Genomic DNA, 22,139 nt, shown 5'->3' with positions numbered 1-22,139 from the left:
ACGTCGAGTGAACAGTGCCCATTCTGTTGTATCTTCTATTCAGGCCACAGAATAAAAACACAAATGGATCTACTTTTCAAGAGGTCAGCTGCAGTCACTGTATCTTTATTAACAAAGGTTGCACAGGTTGGAAAGGTCCACATTCTCTGTGATACGCAAGCTGGGTGTAAATTTCACTACTCACAGAAACCGTACAAGATTTGATTTCAGCATAACTTGCTAAATCAAAGCTGTGGGCTGAGAGTGCCCCGCATGCAGACTGAAAGCCAAAGCCTTGATAAATAAAGCAGACTACTCTTAGAATCAATGAGGAATTAACTTCTAAATCTGTGAAATAACATGGGTTCCCACAGCACAGGCTAAAACACACACACACCAGAAGGCTAAGTGTCCCTCTCTGAGACACACAGAAAGACTGTGGCAAAACTGCAAATACACAAATTGTATTTCCTCCTCCAAAGGGTTTCTTTTTTAGCCTATTCACTGCCACAGTACAGGTGCTTGTCTGCAACTCTGTGACCTTTACTCCTGCTACACTCACCTGTGAACCACGATAAACCATGAGGACAACAGGAGAGCAGGCAGAAGTCCAATTGTTAATTTCCTGACTGAAAACTCATTACAAGTAGTCAGTTTCCACAACCGTTAAATGGCAAACTAAATAGCATAATGCAGCACAGTGCTGGCTTAATGCACATTGTCTCTGACCCTGCAATGTTATTTTAGTTACGTTGACATATTTTTATCCTTATAGTTGACATTACAAACCAGACTAGATTAAAAAACCCAATCTATTACATGGAACAAAATCAATCCCACCATACCTTAATTCAATAATGCCATCACACACTGTGATGTGAAAATGTGATCAAAATTATCAGCAACTCAGCTACCTACTCACTGCCCAGAGTATGTACCCCGAGAAGTAGCACTTTGGAGATACTACAGACAGCACATAGTAAGATTCTAAATAGTTTGTTCCCCCCATAACTATGATGGCACAATTTCCTGAACTGGAATACTTTTTGGACTTCCATATCAGAGAAGATAAAGATTCTCAAGTGGTATGAATAACAGCAATCTAACTGATGTTAATAAATCAATACTGATTTAAAATAGTTAAGAACTTAAGGCTTTATCTCAACATATGCAAAACAGATAAATTATGCCTTTTCCACAAATCATGTATATTATTTATTGGGGAAAAAAAAGTTATTTTGGACAAGGACTTTCCTTTGAAATACATTTCAACATTGCCTTCTTCACAAGAGTTCTTGTATTTACACTGGGACCTCTTGGCAAATCTGTATGGTAGACAACTCTGAACATTTGCTTTAAATCTTCTTGCTTAGCTTGATTATTTACAGTTTTGACAAAAAGGACTCACTAGCAGAAAAGGTATAAACCATACACTACAATAAGTCATGAAACAAAGTATTCTGAAGGATTATTTTTACACTTAGAATTACCCATTAAATCCTTGACATAAAGAAAGAAAAATGAGCAAAACAAATGAGCACAGACATTAATGCAAATTTAGATTCATTCTCACTTTTACATCTGGACCAAAAGAACTTTTTCTATGGTAATATCTTATTTTCAAATAAGATACTAAAATTATGAAGGTTTCTTTATGATCTTTATGTTAGCATTTTTCTTCCACATCTTTATTGCTGTCTTATCTGATGAAGAGGGTGTGGTGCAAAACCAAAATCCTTACCAATCTGCCTCACCAACCACCTCTCACCAATCACCTCCCTGTGAAAACACAGCTCTGAACTGTGCTTCTCATACTAACAACCCACAAGATTTCCTCATCTATGAAGACAGAATATTATCACGTGACAAAGAACCTTTTCTAGGCAAATAAGTGACTTGCTTTTGCTTATTAAAACTTCAGTGCTACTTATGAACACATATTCACAAATGACTTCTACCACCATAAATACACTTGAGGCAAACATTTTGTGGAGCTGTAACACAACTGTTTGAATTGTCAGGCGTTCATCATATAGACTTAAAGCAGAATATACCACCGAGTAAAGAATGAGCTAGAAATTTGTGCCACCTGCACAAAAACTGTATTTGGTTCACTGAACCTTTTCCCTTCCTACTTTTAGAGAGATAGAAAATGGAGGAAGAAAATATCATGACTGAACTGGTCTACACTCAACAATGAAGATGGTAAGAATATTACGGTTGATTAGATATCTTCTCTCACTTGGAATTAAAAAATACAACTTTTTTCCAAGAACAAAGTTATATGGCTTTAATTACGGGGTGAAACAATTTCTGTTACTTTATGAGACTCTCTTCAAATCACACACATAATCATAACAAAAATATATGTCAAGGCACATCAAGGAATTCTGACGCAAGTAAGAATATTTCATGTCAGCATAAGCTGCACTGCTAAACATTAAGAAGATAAGCAAACAATTTTAGTAAAATGGCAGCGAGTTCTAGTGGGATCTGAACCCACAAGAACCACCAGAGTCCTACTCTTGCCAACTTCAGGCAAAAGCCCTGGCTGGAAGCCCTCATTCTTCCCAGCATTTTTAGACAGAGGGACAAGTAATCATGTGCATGTGTGTATGAAAAACTTGCTGAGATGATGGGCTAGCCACAATGCCAAAATCAAGGTCATCAAAGACACTGCTTATGGAAAGGGTCACTTTGCTAGGAACAGCCCAATTACCAGGGAGCATATACAATGACTATTCCCCATGTCAGAGCAGTTTGCCACCCTGCTTTCATCTGCCAGCCGACAAATGCCTACACAGGAATGTTGCAGCTGTCAAGGGAATATATGACTCAATGTATGTATCTTGGAAAGGATTCTGTAGGCAGCCTGGCCTCTGTTCTGAAGTACTGGAGAAGATAATTCCACAAAAGGACAATTTTGAGACCACAAAAATTTAAACCATAGCCTTGATATTACAAGTATTCTAGTTGATTTCAGCTGTTACAACAGAAATAACCAGTTATTATGCACAAATGTCTCACTGACCAAGTTCTAGAATTTTTTTCTCCCTTTTCCCTCAGCACTGTTTATCCCATAACTCTTTAAAGGAAGACATAAACGAAGGCTATTGAACAAAGACACAGGTGTAGAATTCTCTACCTCTCAGCACTGCAGTAGAGTCTTCACTCTGACAGTGACCTGAGTCATCTGGCTCCTGTTAAACAGCTCCAATCAAACTGCAGCAGATTAATAAGTCAGAGAAGATATCAAGAATTTAAAAAAAATTAATAGCATTTAAATAAACTATTTATTAAAGCTATGCTTTACCTCCTCAGGAGGTAATTAATTAAAAAAATCTTCTGATCATTGGGGCTGAATACCAAGACCAGGTGCAGAATTCTGATCGCTGAGCTACCAAACTACTGTAAGACTTGCACAATTCCCTCTGGAAGCAAGGTCAGCCCTAAATGCATGCAAATCCCAGGATCTGAAGACATATGGAAGACACCAGACTGTAAGACAAAACAGAAATCTCTGCACTGAATTCTTTCTTAATCAGCATGTGAAGGTCTCATGAAAAAAGCAGTGTTGTAATTCATCACTATGAGAAATAAGCATTCTAATACTTTCAGCATGATTTGGGGAAATGTACATAAAATTTGTCTGTTTGGTTCATAGTATGGAATAATACAACTGCTATAGGTTTGGATACCACCATAAATACCTATCTACTTTTGCTGACCAGAACTGCATCACATTTTTCCCTGGAAAGGTGTTAAAGGAAACCAGAAAATTTAATTACTTGGCTCTGTCTATACAAGAGGAATACTACAAATATAAACTAAAAGTATAATCTTGCCTTTGTAGCAAAGAGAAGATAGAGGGTATAAATATACAAATTTCAGGTTAAAGAGGGAAAGATGCTGGTAGGACATTTAATGGACTCTAAGAAACTACTGAAGGATTTAGCCAGGAGAAAAGATGAGTATGTTCAGCCAAAGACTGTCTAGATCAAGGGCAAACCAGAAAGACACAGGACCATGTTCCAGATGCAATTCAGGGGGATTAAAACACCCGAAGAAAGTAAAACTTCCAGGGTGTGTTATTTTAACACAGATCATTAATGTAGTATGTCATAGTGTTACAGTAAAAGACAACACTAGCTTTAGAATCCCTAGGAGTGTTTTTGGGCATGCTCTCATATGTGTCATGGTACTCCTCAGGATTCTGGGAAATTGTTTTTAACCTGAAGTGTGATCTTGAGATAGCTGCTCAGTTGCCTTAGGCAGTTGAACAATGGATCCAAGCACAGGGGAGAGTGCTAAAACATGCAACCTTCTTTCAAGTGCTCCTGAGACTCCAGCCTTGGGGCAGTAACCACATTCCTTTAAGTTTCCAAAGTACATTGGATCCAAGCAGTGCAGCCCAAAACTTCAGTATGGTGAGCAATCAGCTGGAGAGGGTAACCAGATCCCCAACAAACACTACCCAGATTCTCATTTTAAATCGTTTGTAACCAGTTCACATCACATCAGGACAAAAGAGTCTTTCAGAGTCTTTCATAAATCCCTTTTGATGAAATACAAAAACAGTGGCAAGCCAGAGAGGGGATTTTTCAGTGATAGCAAAGGATCTCTCTCATCCTACCACTTTCTATTTATGATAATATTCGATGTTACAGCTCAACTCCAAACCTGCATTAGCAGTACATATAAGAAGCATTACTAAGCAGCTATGGATTAAGAAACAGTAAACTTAAGGATGCCCACACATCTCAATGAAAGCACATCTACCAATTCCACACCAAGTTCATTGGCACCTGCTGCCTTCAAATAGCAACAAACCTGCAACAATAAATCCTCTACAGCCAGGAGTACTTGAGAGTTTATGAAAATCAGACTCAGTAGTATGTTTTGTTTTATTCTTTATGCAAGTTTTCTGCTTCCTAAAATATTTATTTTAATAACTCTGACGAATGTGGATGGAGTTGGTATTCTTCTTGTGTCAGCTTTTGACCAATGTGATCTAAAAGTTAATATAATCTTTCAAAAAAACTCCTTTAAAGACTTTTACAGTCTTGAGTACTAACAGGTTTTTTACTCCCCTTCTAGTATAATTGATAATAATAATAGATAATGAATAATTTACATTATTTGAAAATAATGTTTCCTGTCCCAGGTAGGTGGAATTTTGCATAATAAATATTAACCTGGATTTAAATTGAAGAATGAGATTTACAAATACCTGCATTCAAACTATCTGTGAATACAGAGAAGTGATTGAGAAATTCTTGGTAACTTCAGCCAGATCAAAGACTTAGGTCAATACTGACATCTTGTAACCATCTTGCACGACTCTTGCAGACAGTTCCACAACACCAATTTGCTTTCTACAGAGGACAGTGGTTACAGTCTCTGCACTTTCAGATGCTCTTCAGGATGGACACAGCTAGCTGCTAAACGAACTACCAAGTTGAATCATTTCAGTATTACCTTTGTTAATCCACTCCAGAAGCAAATTATTTGTTTAAAATGTCAATCACTGAATGTAAGAATTTCGTTTATAATTTTTTTACAGAATAAACATTTTCCCCAAAGAAATCCCAACAAACAGACAAACAGAATTACAGAATTCCAAACATGAACCAATGACTACCTGAACTAATGTCAAGTTCAGAGAAGACAAAGGACTCCCTTGTTCATAGAACTTGTAATTTCTTCCCCTAATCAATGAAGATTTTATTCTTTTCCTCAAGTAAGGATTTTGACCAAATCCTACATTCGGTTCAAACCAATGCTACCATGTTGCTCACATAACACATAGCAAGTCACAAAGATATGTAGCAAGTGTTTAATCTTCAGTGGAAAATCTAGTGGTTAACCATGCAAACAAATTATTTAACATTTTGCTCAGGAATCACTGCATTTCCAACTCCAGAGTGGTTAACATCTGCGTGTCATTTCAGGAACACATAGTTATGGTCAGGACATCCAGTGTCTGTACCCCTAAAGCAAAAGTGTGGAAGTTAAAGTTCTAAGGCACTTGACTCAACCAGACCATTACATTTTCCTTCCCTTGTAAATGATATGAGGTAATTTCGACAACCAGAGCTGGAAAATTTATCCTCAGCTAAATGAATCATGAGTCTACAGGATGCTTAAATTCAGAAAAAGACTGAGAGTAGCAACATGCAAATTAAAAAAAAATATGGAAGAAATGCAACCACAGGAAAAATAAATCTAGCATGAGATGTCTTTAAGAGGTATCAGGCATAGTGACAAAGATCAAAAGCAATTTTCCCCTCTGTGAGAACAGCAATAATACTTCCACCGACTTATTAAAAGACCACTGAATTACTCATAGTCTTTTCCACTAGGAAGATACAGAGAAAGAAAGATCCTATAAGACAGAAAAGATCACAAAGATGCAAGCAAAAGCAGAATAAATCCCATAGGATAGGAATAATAATAGAATGTGGAAAATACAACCTGTTTGCAGCAAATTAGGATGGCATATCTAGGCACAAATGGCATGCAGTAACTTAAATAATCATCAGAAAAAACCTTCACAGTGGAAGGATGAAATGCATTGTGGAATAATCTGTCTTTGGATGTGTTATTCATGTTTGAAATACTAGGTCAGTGAAGCACTTCTTTAAAAACTGAATGTTGTAATGTCTTAAGTGGCAGAAAACACTTTTAGCAACTTCCCTCCTGCTCAGTGTAAAAAGAACAAAAGATGTATCAAAGATAATTTACTTCTGTGTTTGCAGAGGCACAGCAAAAGGAAACAAAGGACTGAAGTGTAAGAGGCTCTGGTAAAGCTGGTGACACATAGGCTTTAACTGCCTTTGTACAACTCTCCTGCAACAATCACTATTTCAGGAGCTCTGGGTCAGTGGATATCACTTTATCCAAGAAGTCTTCTCCTCACTTGTGGAACTTCTCTGAAGCTGTAAACAGGATGGTCCACATGACCCAAGAACTGTACAACAGGATCTTCTCTCACATCATTTCTAATAATTCTATATACTTCAGGAGCAAAATCCTCCTCCTAAATCTACAGTCTATTCTTCCTATAGCTATGAACATAAACTGACGTTTGCTGTGTACCAAAAATCAAAGTGAGTCATCTGAACTTGAGAGAGTAGCAATATTCTTTCAAAATTCTTCCTAAAAATTAGTCCAAAGAATCTGCAGTTGAGTATTTGTTCCTGATCTAGCCATTTTATTAACTTTTAAAACATAAATGCAGTTATAAAATGGCACAACATATGATAAATTGGAAAAACCTCATACAATTATTAAAAAATCTAAAGACAAATCTTGGCATGATTTATACTTAAAGAGGAGGTTACTACAAAGATGTTCTGTAGTGTTCAAAGTTGTTATGTGGTGGAATAGAGATTTCAATTAATCAGTAGATTTCCTCAAGAAAGTATGCACACCATTTAAATCTCATGGATAGAATCTGACAACATATTATTTACAAGAAGGACTAAATTGCTAATGCTGCAATTTTCAAAGAGATTTTCAGAACTTACACACCCAAACGCCACTGAAATATGAGCATCCAGTTCAAATTAAGTTTTTGAACACCTCTCACTGTGAGTTTCCCAATCCCAAAGCATACTAGAATTCCTTCTTCTAAGGTAGGCTTTGGTATTACAGCACCTTTCTCATAGAGCTCTTCCATCGCTCTCCAGGTTTCAGCTCGGACCTCTCGATTACTTTTACCTGGAATTTGTGCATCAGGCCAGTGAATCAAATAAAGATCTAAAAAGGAAACACAACATGACTGCTTACTAAAGAGTCCAAAAAATAAATATATCAAACCACATGAGACAGCATTTTCCCTCCCCAGAGGTCTCTACCATATTATCATCATAATAGTTCCAATTACTACTCAGTGATTATTACTGGATGTGAGTTGCAATGAATGGATTCTATAACATCACATTAACAGCTAAGGGTAGCAGAACTTGCACATGTTCGATACATGTAGGCCACTGTAATCAGAATTTCATGGTTACATATGATTTAATAAACTTTCCACACATAACAAGCGCTATTTAAATCAAAAGGATTTTGGTCACTGGAATTATGAGTGGACTACTACTTATTAAGTGCTGCAAATCTTCCATTTCATGGGAGATAAATATGGTTGACACTTCTGCAGATATTTTATACCACCTCAGCAGTGGGTCTATCTTTTTCCTTTCTAAAGAATACTTCCACTTATGAATTTCTGCTGGAAACTAGAGCACATTCTTTATGCAGACTTTTGGTAGTTTCATGTCAGCCTTTGTGGGTTTTTTTAAGAATTAAAAAAATATATATTAAGGGAACAAAATGATGCTTTATTACATTTTTTAGAATGTTACCACAATTTCAAACGAAAAATAAGATTTAGTGCTGATGAAATTATCATAGAATCAAATAACCTTTCCCTAACATCCAGCCTAAACCCTTCCTGACACTGCTCCATGCTGTCCCTTGGGTCACTGGTCACCAGAGAGCAGGGACCAGTGCTGGCCCTCCACTGCCCCTTGTGAGGAGGCTCTTTGTGTGCTGACTTCCTGCAAGAGAAAACTATTCTTCCATGGAAAAACGAAGCACTGCCAACATTAACTGAGAAATGTACATGTACTGGACACAAGAGTTCCAAATCAGATTTAAATTTTTAAAATGACAGATCTATAACTCCTTTACATGTTTGTAGACATTGCTAGACATTCTGAAGAAGAAATTTAGAGATACTTGGAAAACAATTACATTTCTATTCAAATTCTGATTGCAGATTAAACAGGTATCTGCAGGTATCCTAGTCAAACAGGTTTTGGCCTTTGCTGCATATATTAGTCTGATGAAAAACAGGAAAAGAAAATAAATAGATGACCGAGATGTGTACCATTTTCTTTGTGTTTTACAATATTCCTTTTCTGGCAGTTCAAATAGAGTTAAGAAATTTTTTAAAACCCAACTTGTTTGCAATGAGAAAAGTGTTTTGTTCTTTGAATACATCACATCGTTCATTTACAGCACTTCTTTGTGAAAATACAGATCCTCTGCTTTGGGAATTATGAAAAAATGGGGGGGAAGGAAAAAAAATTAATTTTATTCACAAATTAAGGACTACACTAATGATTACTGTATCCATGGGCTGGCATATTAGCTTTTCCCCTCTAAAAATACAAATTCAACCTTGATTTAAGATGAAAATGTAACATGAAATTCATTATAATACACCAGCTTCAATTTTGGTAATCATTGCAACAAGTAAATACTTTACTTACCCTAAGAATCAAATTAGAACAGTACAGAATTCTATACAGTAAAACACATTAGAGATGTAGCAAGGAAAACCTTTTGGATGTGTCACAAAATCCACAATCTACATTTGCACTTCCTGATATCAATAACCCATTTAAATACAATTTTAAACTCTTAGACTTTTAAACACAATAGCTCAGGCAAGCCAATAATCACTCATATATAATCATCTGCAGCATCGTTTTTGTATCACATGTAAGGAGAGAGTTGCTCACTCTTTGTCCTTTAATCCATAAAATCCATTTCCAATTCCACATGCAGTCTTATTAATCACCAGTCTATCATTACTTCTTTATTAATTTCTCTGAGAAACGAAGTTGTATTTATTGAAAATAAATACCACCAATACATAGTATTGGAATAAATATCAATTCTGTGACATTTAGATGAAAACTTGTATTGGGATATTGACTAAAGCATTTGGTGAGGTTATGTTCAAACCTCAGAACTACTCACATTCTGTTGCTAATAAAATTTCCACTGATTTATATTAGACATAAACCCAAAAGATTAGTATTAGGAATTGCTAATATCAAGTGTTCATTTTGATCCGAAATTATATATGCTACTGGGGCTACTTACTGCATAGACTGCCATGTTTGTATTCAAACTTTTCTGCTTGTATAAAGCAAGTGTCATATATAAGTAGGTGTAAGTTACTGGTATCTGATGCCTACCTCACAGAAAAATGGAAGAATTCTGTATTTTTAATTGTTCCTTGCCATGTTCTCCAGACCAGACTAATAAGAACTGCTTAACTATGCAGAAAAATGTCATCTAGCAAAAATAATCAAACTTCAGCAGAATTTCACCACCACTTACTTCTCCAAAAGCCTGACTATTCAGTTAGACACCACAGTTTGCAAATGCTCACAGAAATAGTTACATCATGGATTTCCACAGACACAGATGCATTGTACTCAGCTCAGGAAACTGAAACACTCTCCAAATAAAGTCTTGTAAGAGATTTGATAACTGAAAGATCTCCGGCCTTGGACATCTGAAAAATACATCCCCCTCCTCTGAATTAGTGTCTGAGGCCTCTGATGCAAACAAGATGTTGGTCCTTTATTTTAAAAAGGTTTTGTTACCAGGTATACCATGCCCATATCATCTCATTATGTTTATTTCAATTCAGAAAAATAAATTTCATTGAAATAAAAATATATTGGCATTTAGAGGTAGAAAGCATCTGCTGGATCCCCAAGTACAGTCTTCCTGACTGCAAGAAGTGTTCATGAAAGATGTGGGGCAAAGGTGCCTTATCTCATAGACAAAGAGTAGAACAGTCCTTCTGGCAGTCATGGGTAAAGCACCCCAGCACAGCCAGGACCTTACTTCTACTGCAGCTGTTAGAAAACTTTCCATCATACCTGCAGGCCAATAAAAACAACCAGCACCTCACAAACCAGGGTTTATTATTTCATCTTTATTTGTATACACATTCACACCCTACACCCACATACACATTTTCCTTTGCTTAAAATATTTTCCCTCCTGGGGTAGTGTGAGAACACAAACACTCTTAAATTCCTTTGGGAGGCAAGAAATTAGCTTTAAATCATTGATTGAAATAGCTTGAAGTTTTAGCAATCAAGATATATATAACTTTATCACTGGAGGCTTTTAAGAACAGACTACATTTTTGTTCAGAATGAAGTTGTGCCCTGTAGCACAGGAAAGATTAATCAATATCTTGAGATGCCTTCCAACAATGAATTTTTTTAAAATAATCTTAAATAAAAAAAATCCACCTTGATTCACAGTATCAGGATGCACTTGAGAAAGAAGGAAAAAACCTCCAAACATTCACAATCCGGTTTTGTATTTAACAGCTTTTTAAAACATCCTTTGCAGACAGTCAGGCTGAAATGGTTCAGCAGTGAGCAGAGGCCTGAAGGTCATTAAATGTCAATGCACACTAATGCAGGAAAACTAAAACTAACACTTGAGTTGCTTTCACACAGACTTCTAAAATAGAATTGCTTCTTGCTTCTTAGTGGTTGCAGCACCTACAATCAACACACTTCCTCTTAACTGAAAAGTACAGGGCCATTTTATGCGTTTAAAAGACAACATGATCTTATAGTGGAAATAAAGGTTTGCAATTCTATTCAAATCCCTAATACAATATTTTTTAAAGACGAATTTGACTAAAACAAACTTAGTTGTATGAATAACAAGCCCAGCCTTCTATCAAGCCTAAAGCAAAAGTATATTCTGCAATGTTTCCCAGCTGTCTTAACGCTGGGAATCATATTTCCTTGCTTTTCTCAACAGTCACTGTATTTAACATTGATATGATGCATTTTTCTTTCTCACTCAATCCTTTTTGGTTTGTTCCTTCTATTGAACAAGGATCGGTGTGAAACAATCTACAAAGTGTTTTGAAGCAATACAGGATCTGAATTATCATAATACACTAATTTCATGTGGTTCATCTGTCACAGTGAAGATGCTGATAGTGCATTAGTCTAGATGACATTGGGGATTTGTGATAGACCAGATTTGCCTGAATGGGACAAACTCGAAAGAGTCAAAAAGAAAATAAAATTTTTTATGAATTTGGTAACCCACAAACCAGCATTCAAGAAGTTACTTTAGAGGTTGGATCTAAATCCCAAGGAATGTATTCTGCTGCTGCCAAACCTGTAAAATCTGCTGCCATTCCATATTGGTTTACTGTGACTGCTAGTTGAGGATCACATTTAGAAAATGCAAGGAGCAGAGTATCTGTTACAACCACTGCCCACAAATAATACAAATTTCCATCATGTCATGGATATATAATCTACCAGCTCAAATAAAAATCCTGGAACATTGCTCTCCTAGTACCATTTGTCTGAAAAGGGTTCATTGAAAAGGCTTCAAAACAAGTATTTTACATGGAGCAGTTTTTCTCTTAATAAGCTCTGACTGCTTTCAACAGTTGGCATTCCATGTACTGATAATGCACAGATTTATTAATTCCTGTTAGATTATTTCTTAGGTTTCTAATTCAGTCTTTATGGATGGACTGGGTAACTCATAAGGACCCTCAAGAAAATTAACATGAACAAAGACCTTAGCTGCATATTTAGCTGCCAGAGCTCCTGTAGCTTTTTCTTTGTGCACTCTTCTGAATTACTAACCTTCTTTCCAACATAAAGCTCTAACATCACAGATATATTATTTAGGATCTTTAAGTTTGCTTTATGAACTATGTATCTTTACAGAAGATGTGAACCCTCACATACTTATTTGATACCATATCATGAAATCAGGGAATTCTGATTTATTCTGGTCACCACTGATTTAGGTCACTATGGCAGACTACTAAGTGGTTCAAGAACAGATTTATAAGTTTTTGAGACATCTCCACATCAGTGGAAGAAAGGTGAAGAAGGAGAGAAGATAGCTGAGGGTATTAAAGAGCCAAAACAAAAATATAAAAAATGAGGAAAAATCTAGTATGGAGACTGACTGTGCAGGCAGCTGTAACATTCCTAAACTGGTCTTAGTAACATGTGCACAAGTCTTAGCTCTGAACACATCTGACAAACAAGTTCTGTTTATGCCATTCCAAGGATTCTCTCACATGGTGACAGCATTAGCTGTTCTCAGATATTCTTTTTCTTCTTTCAGGCATGTCTGCTTAGCAGAAACTCAGTATTTGTGTGAGCATCTAGTCCAATCTACTACCTGAGATAATAAGAACAACTTACAGTACTAGAAGGAATCACTGCAAATGACTTCTTGGAAGTGAGTCAAGTTTTCCTCTCATCAACATTCAGCACCAGTGCCAGAGCAAGCAGAAGAAAAAAGAAAGCAAACACAAAATATAACAAGCAGAAAACAGAGAGGAGGAACAGTGTTATTTCTCAGTTTAAAGAAGAAAGTCAAGGCTTGAAACTTTGTTTATGAACGTCTCATTTCAGTGACCTGCATTTGTACAGGACAAACAAAAAAGAAATTTTAAGTAATTTTCCATTATTCTGTACCTGTGGAGGAAGTTAAGGGATACATTTCTAGAAAGAATGGAGCCAAAGATGTGCATACAAGTTATCTCTGTCTTTAACAGATACAAGCTTTTCCCTTTACACCTTGTAAAGTGCTCAAGCAAAAAAAAAAGCAGTGAATACAGCACACAGCTGCCATTAATACTATACATTATTAATTCAGCAAATTCACTTCCTCACTGACTTGTTTTATTGATAAAATAAGCAAATATCATGTTTATTTTCAGGTATCTCCTCTCCCATGACCATGTTGCAAAGAATTAATTGGCATCATTACTGCAACTCTGCCTGTCTAATAGGGGAGTAACAATATCACATCTTTGACAACAGGAGTTTATGATCAGCGTGAATTTACAAATGCAGTGTTAGTCAAGCTTTAATTTCAGTTTTCTAAATTCTTGTAGATACTTCTAACATTTTCTCCAAAGAATATTCAATCAAACCAAAGGCAGCATTCAGAATTTTAAAAAGTTAAAAGTAAGTACAAAGTAAGTTTTAGAAAGGACCCCCATTCTCTGAGAAAAAGAAAATAGATCACAGAAGAAACCAGGCATCTTTGTCACCCTGTTACCAACCTATTATTGCAAAGTTTATGAATCCTTGTTTTGTAGGTTTTGGGTGTTTTTAGCAAAATATAGAAAACTGATGTAGTTGTTCCTCAAGTAATTTAACAATAAAAAATAGCTTTACAAAACATTTGCAAGAAGAAAAAACTCTCTACTCTCAACTGTACCCATGTGAACTTCATGGAGAACAAACAGAACAAGAAACTTGACAATGTGTAAATAAAGGCAGATTTTGGTTTATGTGACCCATCTGTACTAGATATTTTTTTTGCTTTACAATTCATTAATCTTTGCAAATACTCCCATGGAAAGCACAATAAATGAGCTATATGTAAAGATTCATACCAAGATATTCAACACCAAGTCTTTCACATGACTCCAAGCAGGCCTTTTTTGTGTTTTCATAGCCATAATCACTGTGCCACAGTTTGGTAGTTATCCAGAGGTCCTCTCTCTTCACACCACTGTCTCTGATGGCCCTTTGGAGGAGGGATTCACAGCCATATCTTTTTGCTGTGTCAATGTGACGAATGCCACATTTCTGCAGGGCATGGACCACTGCAGCATGGCAATAGCCACCCCGGTGGGAAGTACCTAAACACACGAAAGGAGAAGTGAATTGTCAGCAGTGAATTATAGCGGCATATTTTATCATTGTTTTCAATTTTCCCTTTTTTTTTTCTATTGTCACAAAACCTTCTTATTTAACTTTCATTTCCTAATAGTAAAGAAATGGGAACTAACTGATGTTTAGGCTTGGAAAATACATGAAGTGGGAGAAGTTGGTGGTGATCAGAAGCAACTCCATCAAAATCAAATAACAGCATTTAACAGTAAAGAAGTGATTCAAGGAGCTAGGCTGAAAATCCTCAAAGAGAAAATACATACTTTAGAAAATCAGCACATGTCTCTTAATTTTCATACAGAAGCATAACATTTACAGATGAAAATATATTTTAAAACCCAAAAACCTGAACAACTTTAAAAGCATTTACTTTGAAAAAGCACATCCTGAAACCTTTACTCTGTTGAACACCTGGTAGTTTGAAATCATTATTGCATTGCACAGTCCCAGGCTGGGCCACAGCACGGGTGCCAGTCACATAATGTCAAATTCAGCAGTAACCAAAACAACAGAATCCTACAAAAGAGTTACAGAATGGGCATGCAGGGAGTTTCAGTAACAAAATCCTGTTACTGTCATTGTGTGGGGATTCACTGGATATGTATTTTGCATGTCAAGGGGACGGAAGGAGGAGGAGACTCAGCAGGAAAAGCAACCAGCAGGAGGACTTCAGATAAAGAACTGGTTGAGAGCAAGGAGGATGATGTTGCTACTTACCCTTTCCTGTTAGTTGTTTTTCCTGCCATGAGCCCCTCACCCATTCACCCTCACTTCACACACTTCCCACAAACAGTATTTTCTACAGTTTGTTGGAGGAAATGCTCAGCCAGTTCCACTCAGCTCCCAAAGTCACCTCCTTCCAAGCTGATGATTTGTACTTAAAAGCCCTCATGCCATAAACCACAGGCAGCACAAAATGGCTCTGTCACCAGCTTGAGACATGGCCCTGCACAGGCCACAGCAGCAGGGCTTCAGACCCTGCTGAAACTAAATAAATGAATAAGGGAGTCCAGGTTAAAGAGTTATTTAAAGTGCAATTTGTACCTGCTCTTACCCTTCTCTTTCCCTCCAAGCATGGTATTTATTCCTACCCCAAACACTGCCTCACACTGTGAAATTACCCCTGCAAATGGCACAGAAAAGGCCACCACTGGAAGCACCACACTCACACACCTCACAGCCTCTGACCCCAAACAGGTGACAACACCCAGAGGAGGATGCAGGACTTTCATATGTTTGGAACAACATACATCAAATAGGAGAATTCAGAAAAGTCCAACTTGCATGGAAGGAGAACCAGGTTTTCCTAAATGCTTATCATTTTTACTCATTCCTGATCTTAGAAGGAAAGCCAGTGAGTCTTGCTCAAAGTATTTAAACTAAGATATGACATGGTCTGATCTCCCACCCATACACATCAGAATCACAACATCCTGCTGATCACAAAAGGACAATTTCCACTTTACATTTGAGGCCAACAAAATGTGCAGGAGTGAATTCTTGACTTATCTTCATGGATTTTAAAGTGATGAAACTATAATATTACACTCCTACAATTTTGACAGGCATATCATAAGTAATTTACTTTCCAATCATAAACAAAGTTTTAATGTTCTAGAAGACAAAACTTTCAATATTTTTTTTCCACAGGCACTGATTATGATTACTAATTGGCTTAATTTCTGAGCCAACCAGAAATAAATGTCTCTATAACTTGTTTTACATCAAAATAACTTCAGCTAAGTCAACTTTGTTTTCAAAATAGTTATTTCAAAATCCTCATGAATGTTTAAGAATTTTAGATGACTACAATGCTACTACATTACAACTATGGGCAAAGAATATATATGCAATTTTACATTATTCGAATCCTAAAGGAATTTTATTACAGAATTATATAACTAGCACAGAAAAATTACTATACTTCTTCACAACAAACCCTTCACTTTTAATATGCTGGTACTGGTGCAAAATAAATGAGGTTGTAACCATTGTGTCTGTTTCTGGCTGAATGGACATTTCTAAGCACAGAATGAATGGAGTTCATTTAGAGGTCTTGCAAATGGACTCGGACTCTTTTCATGCATAATGAATTTCAGTAAGAACATTTAGGACAAACAACTTTTTTTCTTTTTTTTTTAATTTAACCCTTTAAGTTAAAGGGAGAGAGTGTTTAAGAATGAAAAATCAGAATAATTTTGTTATTGCTCTCCATTCAGTGATGGCATGCACACTCATTACACAAGAAATAAAGACAGCAAGATCAGTCTGGAGAAAATTATCTCAATTTCTATGCCTAAAAATGAACTGCAACAGTCCTAGTGCACTACACAGTAATAAAAAATAAATCAACAATTATTTAATATTACCACTTTGCAAACCAACTTAATAATGAACAATAGGTTGATAAGTTAATTATGCTACTAATATAACACTTCTAGACTTTAGAAACCACAGTTTTCTTGTGTTTACACATGTGATTAAAGAAGTTACAAGCCACAGATGCAGAAGGATGACAAAAGTGAAGTGACTGAACTTTCTAATTCTTTCTCTATTAGAAATTCAAACAATGCTATTTGAACACATTAATATTCTTACAGGTTTGGGATTCCCCTTTGCTAACAGAGATGCAATTCACACTGTATATATATATTCAAAGACAGAATCCAATCATGCCTTTAAAACCAGTATGAACCTGTACCCTTTCCATCCCCTTCCTAGTTCTAAAAATATTTAATACATTTTTCCCTAGGAGTTGCCGATAAGAAATAGGAATTCCTTTCAAGAAAATATGTCCAATATAAGTAAGTTTGGAAAAGCTTTCTATTTTTTAGCTGATATTTTAACTTGTTTCCCAGGGAAAGAGCACTGTTACCTCACTAGCTGAACTAAGCCAAATTTGACAGATTGTAAGACATGCAAGACAATTACATTCCGATGGATTTTGTGAAAAACTGGCGGCTGTAAGGGACAAGGATACTGCAGTGAAAATATGGATAGGTCAGAGGACACAAATCCATGGAAAGTAGGCTTAATTGGTTACATTGTTATTTAGTCACAGTTACTCATCACTTTCTTGGTACTCTGAAGAACACTATCATCAAAACTGGAGTGAGAAAATGCTCTGACAACCCAGAAAATGACACAAAGATTATTAGAAAAGCAGACTTTTGTTCACAATGCAGCTGCTACAGGGGAAAAAATTCCCAACATGCCAATCAGCAACACCACCCCTAAGCCCTCCAAAACAGAAAATCAGCAACATCTCCACCCCTGGCCCCACCAAATATGTAAAACAAGTAACAAACCACCCTCCATCCCCCCTCCCAGATTTCTGCACAATCTCAGCTCTCAGCCTCATTAAACTTTCTGTTCTCCCTCACAAAGCTGTAGCACTACAGAGAGGGATCCAAAACACAGTTTTTTCAAAACAGAACCAGGATCTGCTTTCTCTCTCCCTTTGTGGTGAAGTGTCATGTTCTTTGTGAAATGTGAAATGATTATTCATTCGAATATATAAAAATGCCCAGTGACATTAATAATTTTGGCTACTTGCATTCAGTGGAATAACATTAGGAAAGTTCCTGCTGGTGAAACCCCAGCCAGAATATTTAGAGATCATATCAGAGATTAATGATCTGACATCATTACTGAATTTAAAGAGTTGACAAAGAAAACAACTGTAAAAATACCATTCCTTGCTGATTTTGTCTCCAAGTAATCACTTTAAAACTCTCAAAAGCAAAAGCTCAAACATTCTTTTCTCAACTTTAACACACTCCTTGTGTATATATGGTATTGTATACCATACCAGGCTTGAAATAGTTTTATTTCTACTATTTCAATATTACATCAATATAAAACATCTTATGAATATACTGAATTTTTTGGTGTTATATAGTTTGATTTTCTAACTACCTTATGAGCAAACGTGATGATAAAACAAAATGGCCATACAAATGAACATATAACACATTTCAAGGTTAATTGTTAATGCATTCACAAAACTAGATGCCTCTTCTGTGGAAAGGCTCAAGGACAGACAATCCTTACTTGCTGTCCTTGCTGTCTGTCTTATATCCTCCTTCTGATTTTGTATTCATATGATCCTCTGACAAGCTGACTCAGATTGTTAAATGGCAAAAAAAAGCGAGTACAGTTTCAGAATTATTCATGAACCTGAACCCCCATTAGCAGCAGCAGTTAAATAATTCGATTTTAATAAATGCTTTTATTCAAATTAAGGAAAAAAATCACAGTTGTCCTAGCCAAGAAACAAAGGATCAGAAAGACCTTCTCCATGAACTTTTCTTCTGGAGCCCTTCTTTCTGTTATGTTCCCTAACACCATCCCTACAGCTACTCTCAGACAAGCCAATAATGTCACACTTTCTATTACCACTGCACTAAAACCCAAGTGCTCTTACTGCTATAGTGAACTATTTGGCATAGTTTTATCTAAACAGGGTCAGTTACTCTGAAAATCCTATGCAGCATCTGATGACAAAGTATTCAGGGATCCTCTCTCTTTCTAGAGTGTACAGCTTCCCCCTGCAGCAGGTGAAACCAAAGTCAACCTCACCATGAAGTCACTACACTCTACAATCTTCATAAGGCAGCTAGAGACTATTTCAAGTAAGAGATCCAAATTAATAACAATTACTTTTACAAAGTAACTTGGATATTTTATTCAGAGTACAAGACTGGCACCCAATGTGTATATAAAATAGGGCAGCTACTCCTGAGGGAATGGAGCCTATGGAGACAATGTGCTTCTGGAAAAACTGGTAGGACACCATCAACAATAATTGAAAGACACTGAGCAGACTCCCATTATATAATCAAAGGTTTATAATTGGGCAGAACGAAAGCAGCACACAGGTTTACCTAAAACTCAGTCATTTAAGGCAAGTTTCTCTTGCCTCTGTAAAAGTTATTTGGATTATGACTACTTAAAGCTTTTTAGTGTGTAAGTTTTACTTTGGTAATGCTTCTCATTCTTTTGTTTGATTGTTTGTCTGCTAAATATGATCTCTGAAGCAATGGATCATAAATATGATCAATTAAGCTTCACACTAACTTAGTGCAAAGCTGACACTCTGGGACTGTTTTTCCCCTGTGTGACTCAGAACACACTAATAGAATTCAGTAACACGAGCAAAAAAAGTAAGCAAGCATGATTTTAAACTCTGCAATTCTACTCAGGCAAGCCTACACAGGCACCAAGAAACAAAATACAGGAATACAGCCTTGCCTGAAGGCAAGAGGGTAGGAGAGAGCCATTACGTGTTTATTATGCATCCAGGGAAAGGGAAGCCAGAATTGCTGGTTTTCTCTCTTCCTGAGAGGAAGGAAGAAATGGCAACGAGCCATTGTTGACAGAAGCACTCTATTCCCTCCATCCCAAAGAGGCTCTGACTGTACAGGATATTCAGATCATCTACTGTAAAATGACCACACATTTCTGCTCACTGACCCACTATTTATCTCCTCAGAACCTTAGTGAGTAGGTGCAAGAGTAACTCCTCAGATTGTGTCTCACAGCAATTCCAGAAAGTCTGCAAGTGGCATCTGATACCAGTGGGATGCTATTGCTCTGACATGGCACCAATTTACCAATGGATTTCTAGCAGCAGAAATAACTATCACCCCAAAAACATACTTTTTTTTTTCCAGCAACAGTAAAGAGATTTCCACTGGAAAAGTGCCAGCTATTTAAATTATTCATCTGTAGTAGTCTGCATTTAATTATGCAGAATCTATCAATAAAATCTGGAAAGAGACCTGTACATTTGGAATGCAATTATGAATGTGTAATTCATGTAGAAATTTCATAAGCAGAGCAGCAGCACACATTTATTTAAATGCCTTTACAGACAGACTGCCAAATCTTGAAGCCTTTCTTTCACTCCACACTTTCCCACCACCGTGAGAACTATTTCTCATTAACAACCAAATTGGTTTCAGATGCTCTGCTATAAGATGTTACCTTAGAAACCATTTGGTAAAAGACTGTGGCTTCCTTCCATAGAAATCTCAAGCAGTGAAAAGGCAGATTTTCTGGCATAAATCAAATCCAATTTCTAGGGTTCACTAAACCTTTTCTCCTCAGAATAATGTTTTGTGACTAGATCTTAGCAGTTAATAGTGCACGAAGAATTGCTGGTGTGAACCAGTTTTAAATTATTTTCATTCTATTCCCTTCTTAACTCAATTGAAATGACTTCCAACACTTACCATACCTTGATAGAACCTTTAACTTCATAACTCTCAGGGATATTTACTATGTGCAGCAAATAAAAAGACTGAACAAAAATACTATTTTCCTTCCTTTCTAAAACATGTCCTTAGACTACTCGATATAATAAGGATGACATTAATTAACATTAGACATTTAGAGAGGATTTACAAATGAGACAAATACTACAAATGAGACAAACCCATGACAAGTTTTTTCACCTCTATAAAACTTCCACAAAAAAGAATGATCTAAAGAAAATAAAATACTAAGCCCATATTCTGTACTTAATTAGAACATTATCAAAATCATTCCTGCTGTGAAAGGTTGACTTAAAAATAAATTACATAAATAATTTATTATTACACATAGCCAACACCCAGTTATTGGGACAGCAAATTTAAGATATGTAGTTGAACATGAGACCAGTAATTGAAAGCCACTTAAAATACTGTAAAGATAATATTATAGGAAAAATTATAAAGAGAACCGTGATTTGTAGTGACTCAGCTTTGCACAGTGAAAATGTATGTATAATTACCCTTGTGACATGCTAATTCGAGCTGATGGGTAATTTCTGTCATCAGAAAGTGCCCTTTCCTTGCAAAGTGCAATAGTGAATGACAGATCCTCCTCCTGCACTACCACGTGACACTAAGGGGACACTGCGTGTCCCACTAACTAATTGTGTTCATGAGCTCCAAGGCCAGCAGCACCCAGCTCCCCTTAGTGCAAACTAAACTGAGCAATAAAGAACACTTCTCATTAAACGTTTGCTTTTCCCCACATCATCTTAAGAATTTAAGATGCATTTTCTTAAAGTTTCTGAGAAAATAACATCTCCTCTAGCCCCTCCTCTTACACTGCACATTCAGCCTTAGAACTTTAGGCATTAGAATGCAAAGCACCTCCATTCAGGCACTAAGAATGACAAACAGACCTTCAAGTTATGAAACTGCTGCAAAGCCACCAAGAGGGCTCTCCCCTCTGTCTCCCTCCTTCCCCTTTAACAAGGATTTTGTATCACTGTCTGAGCTGTACTTTGCATAAACATTAAACTGAAGAGAGTTCAGGCATTAGTGCCTCCCTTTTGCCCATTTGGTGGCATGAGGAATTGCTGTAATTCAGGTTACAGCAGCATGTGACATCACCATTCAATGCTGCCAAAACTATGCCAGCAAGCTCTGGCAAAGAGAAAAAGGTATGATGACTAAAATCTGCTGCATGAAAGGTTGAAAGATAAAGCTTAGTTTTTCTTCCCCCCCCCCCCCCCCCAAGTTTGGTATAATTTTTTTACACTAAAGAAACATGCTGAAACACAAAAATTATATATACTGGAGCTTGCTTCTCTGTTAATTTCAAACCACTTACAAATCATTTGTTCTTCTCTCGGGCAATTAGGCTTGTCACATTTAA

The 22,139-nt window shown here is 36.5% G+C and overlaps 1 protein-coding gene across 4 annotated transcripts in view; it reads right to left on the bottom strand.

Moving 5' to 3' along the window:
* LOC106858469 (putative oxidoreductase ZK1290.5) overlaps positions 1 to 22,139 on the bottom strand; it is a 44,352-nt gene that overhangs the window by 16,912 nt on the left and 5,301 nt on the right. For 2 of the 4 annotated variants that reach the window (XR_015805441.1, XM_014885159.2), the window contains exons 2-3: positions 14,207 to 14,455; positions 7,639 to 7,740 (exon numbers count right to left, since the gene is read on the bottom strand). Coding sequence is in view for 3 of the 4 variants with exons in the window: in XM_014885159.2 (XP_014740645.1) it covers positions 7,639 to 7,740; positions 14,207 to 14,455 (351 nt within the window). In the remaining variant the exon portion in view is untranslated. Of the gene's footprint in view, positions 1 to 7,638; positions 7,741 to 14,206; positions 14,456 to 21,264; positions 21,328 to 22,139 lie in introns of those variants that run through there. The other 2 variants (XM_088170065.1, XM_088170066.1) reach the window with 2 other exon arrangements.

Source organism: Sturnus vulgaris, chromosome 9, assembly GCF_052056855.1.
Source record: "Sturnus vulgaris isolate bStuVul1 chromosome 9, bStuVul1.hap1, whole genome shotgun sequence".
NCBI lineage: Eukaryota > Metazoa > Chordata > Aves > Passeriformes > Sturnidae > Sturnus > Sturnus vulgaris.
This window is presented reverse-complemented; position numbering and strand designations above follow the sequence as displayed.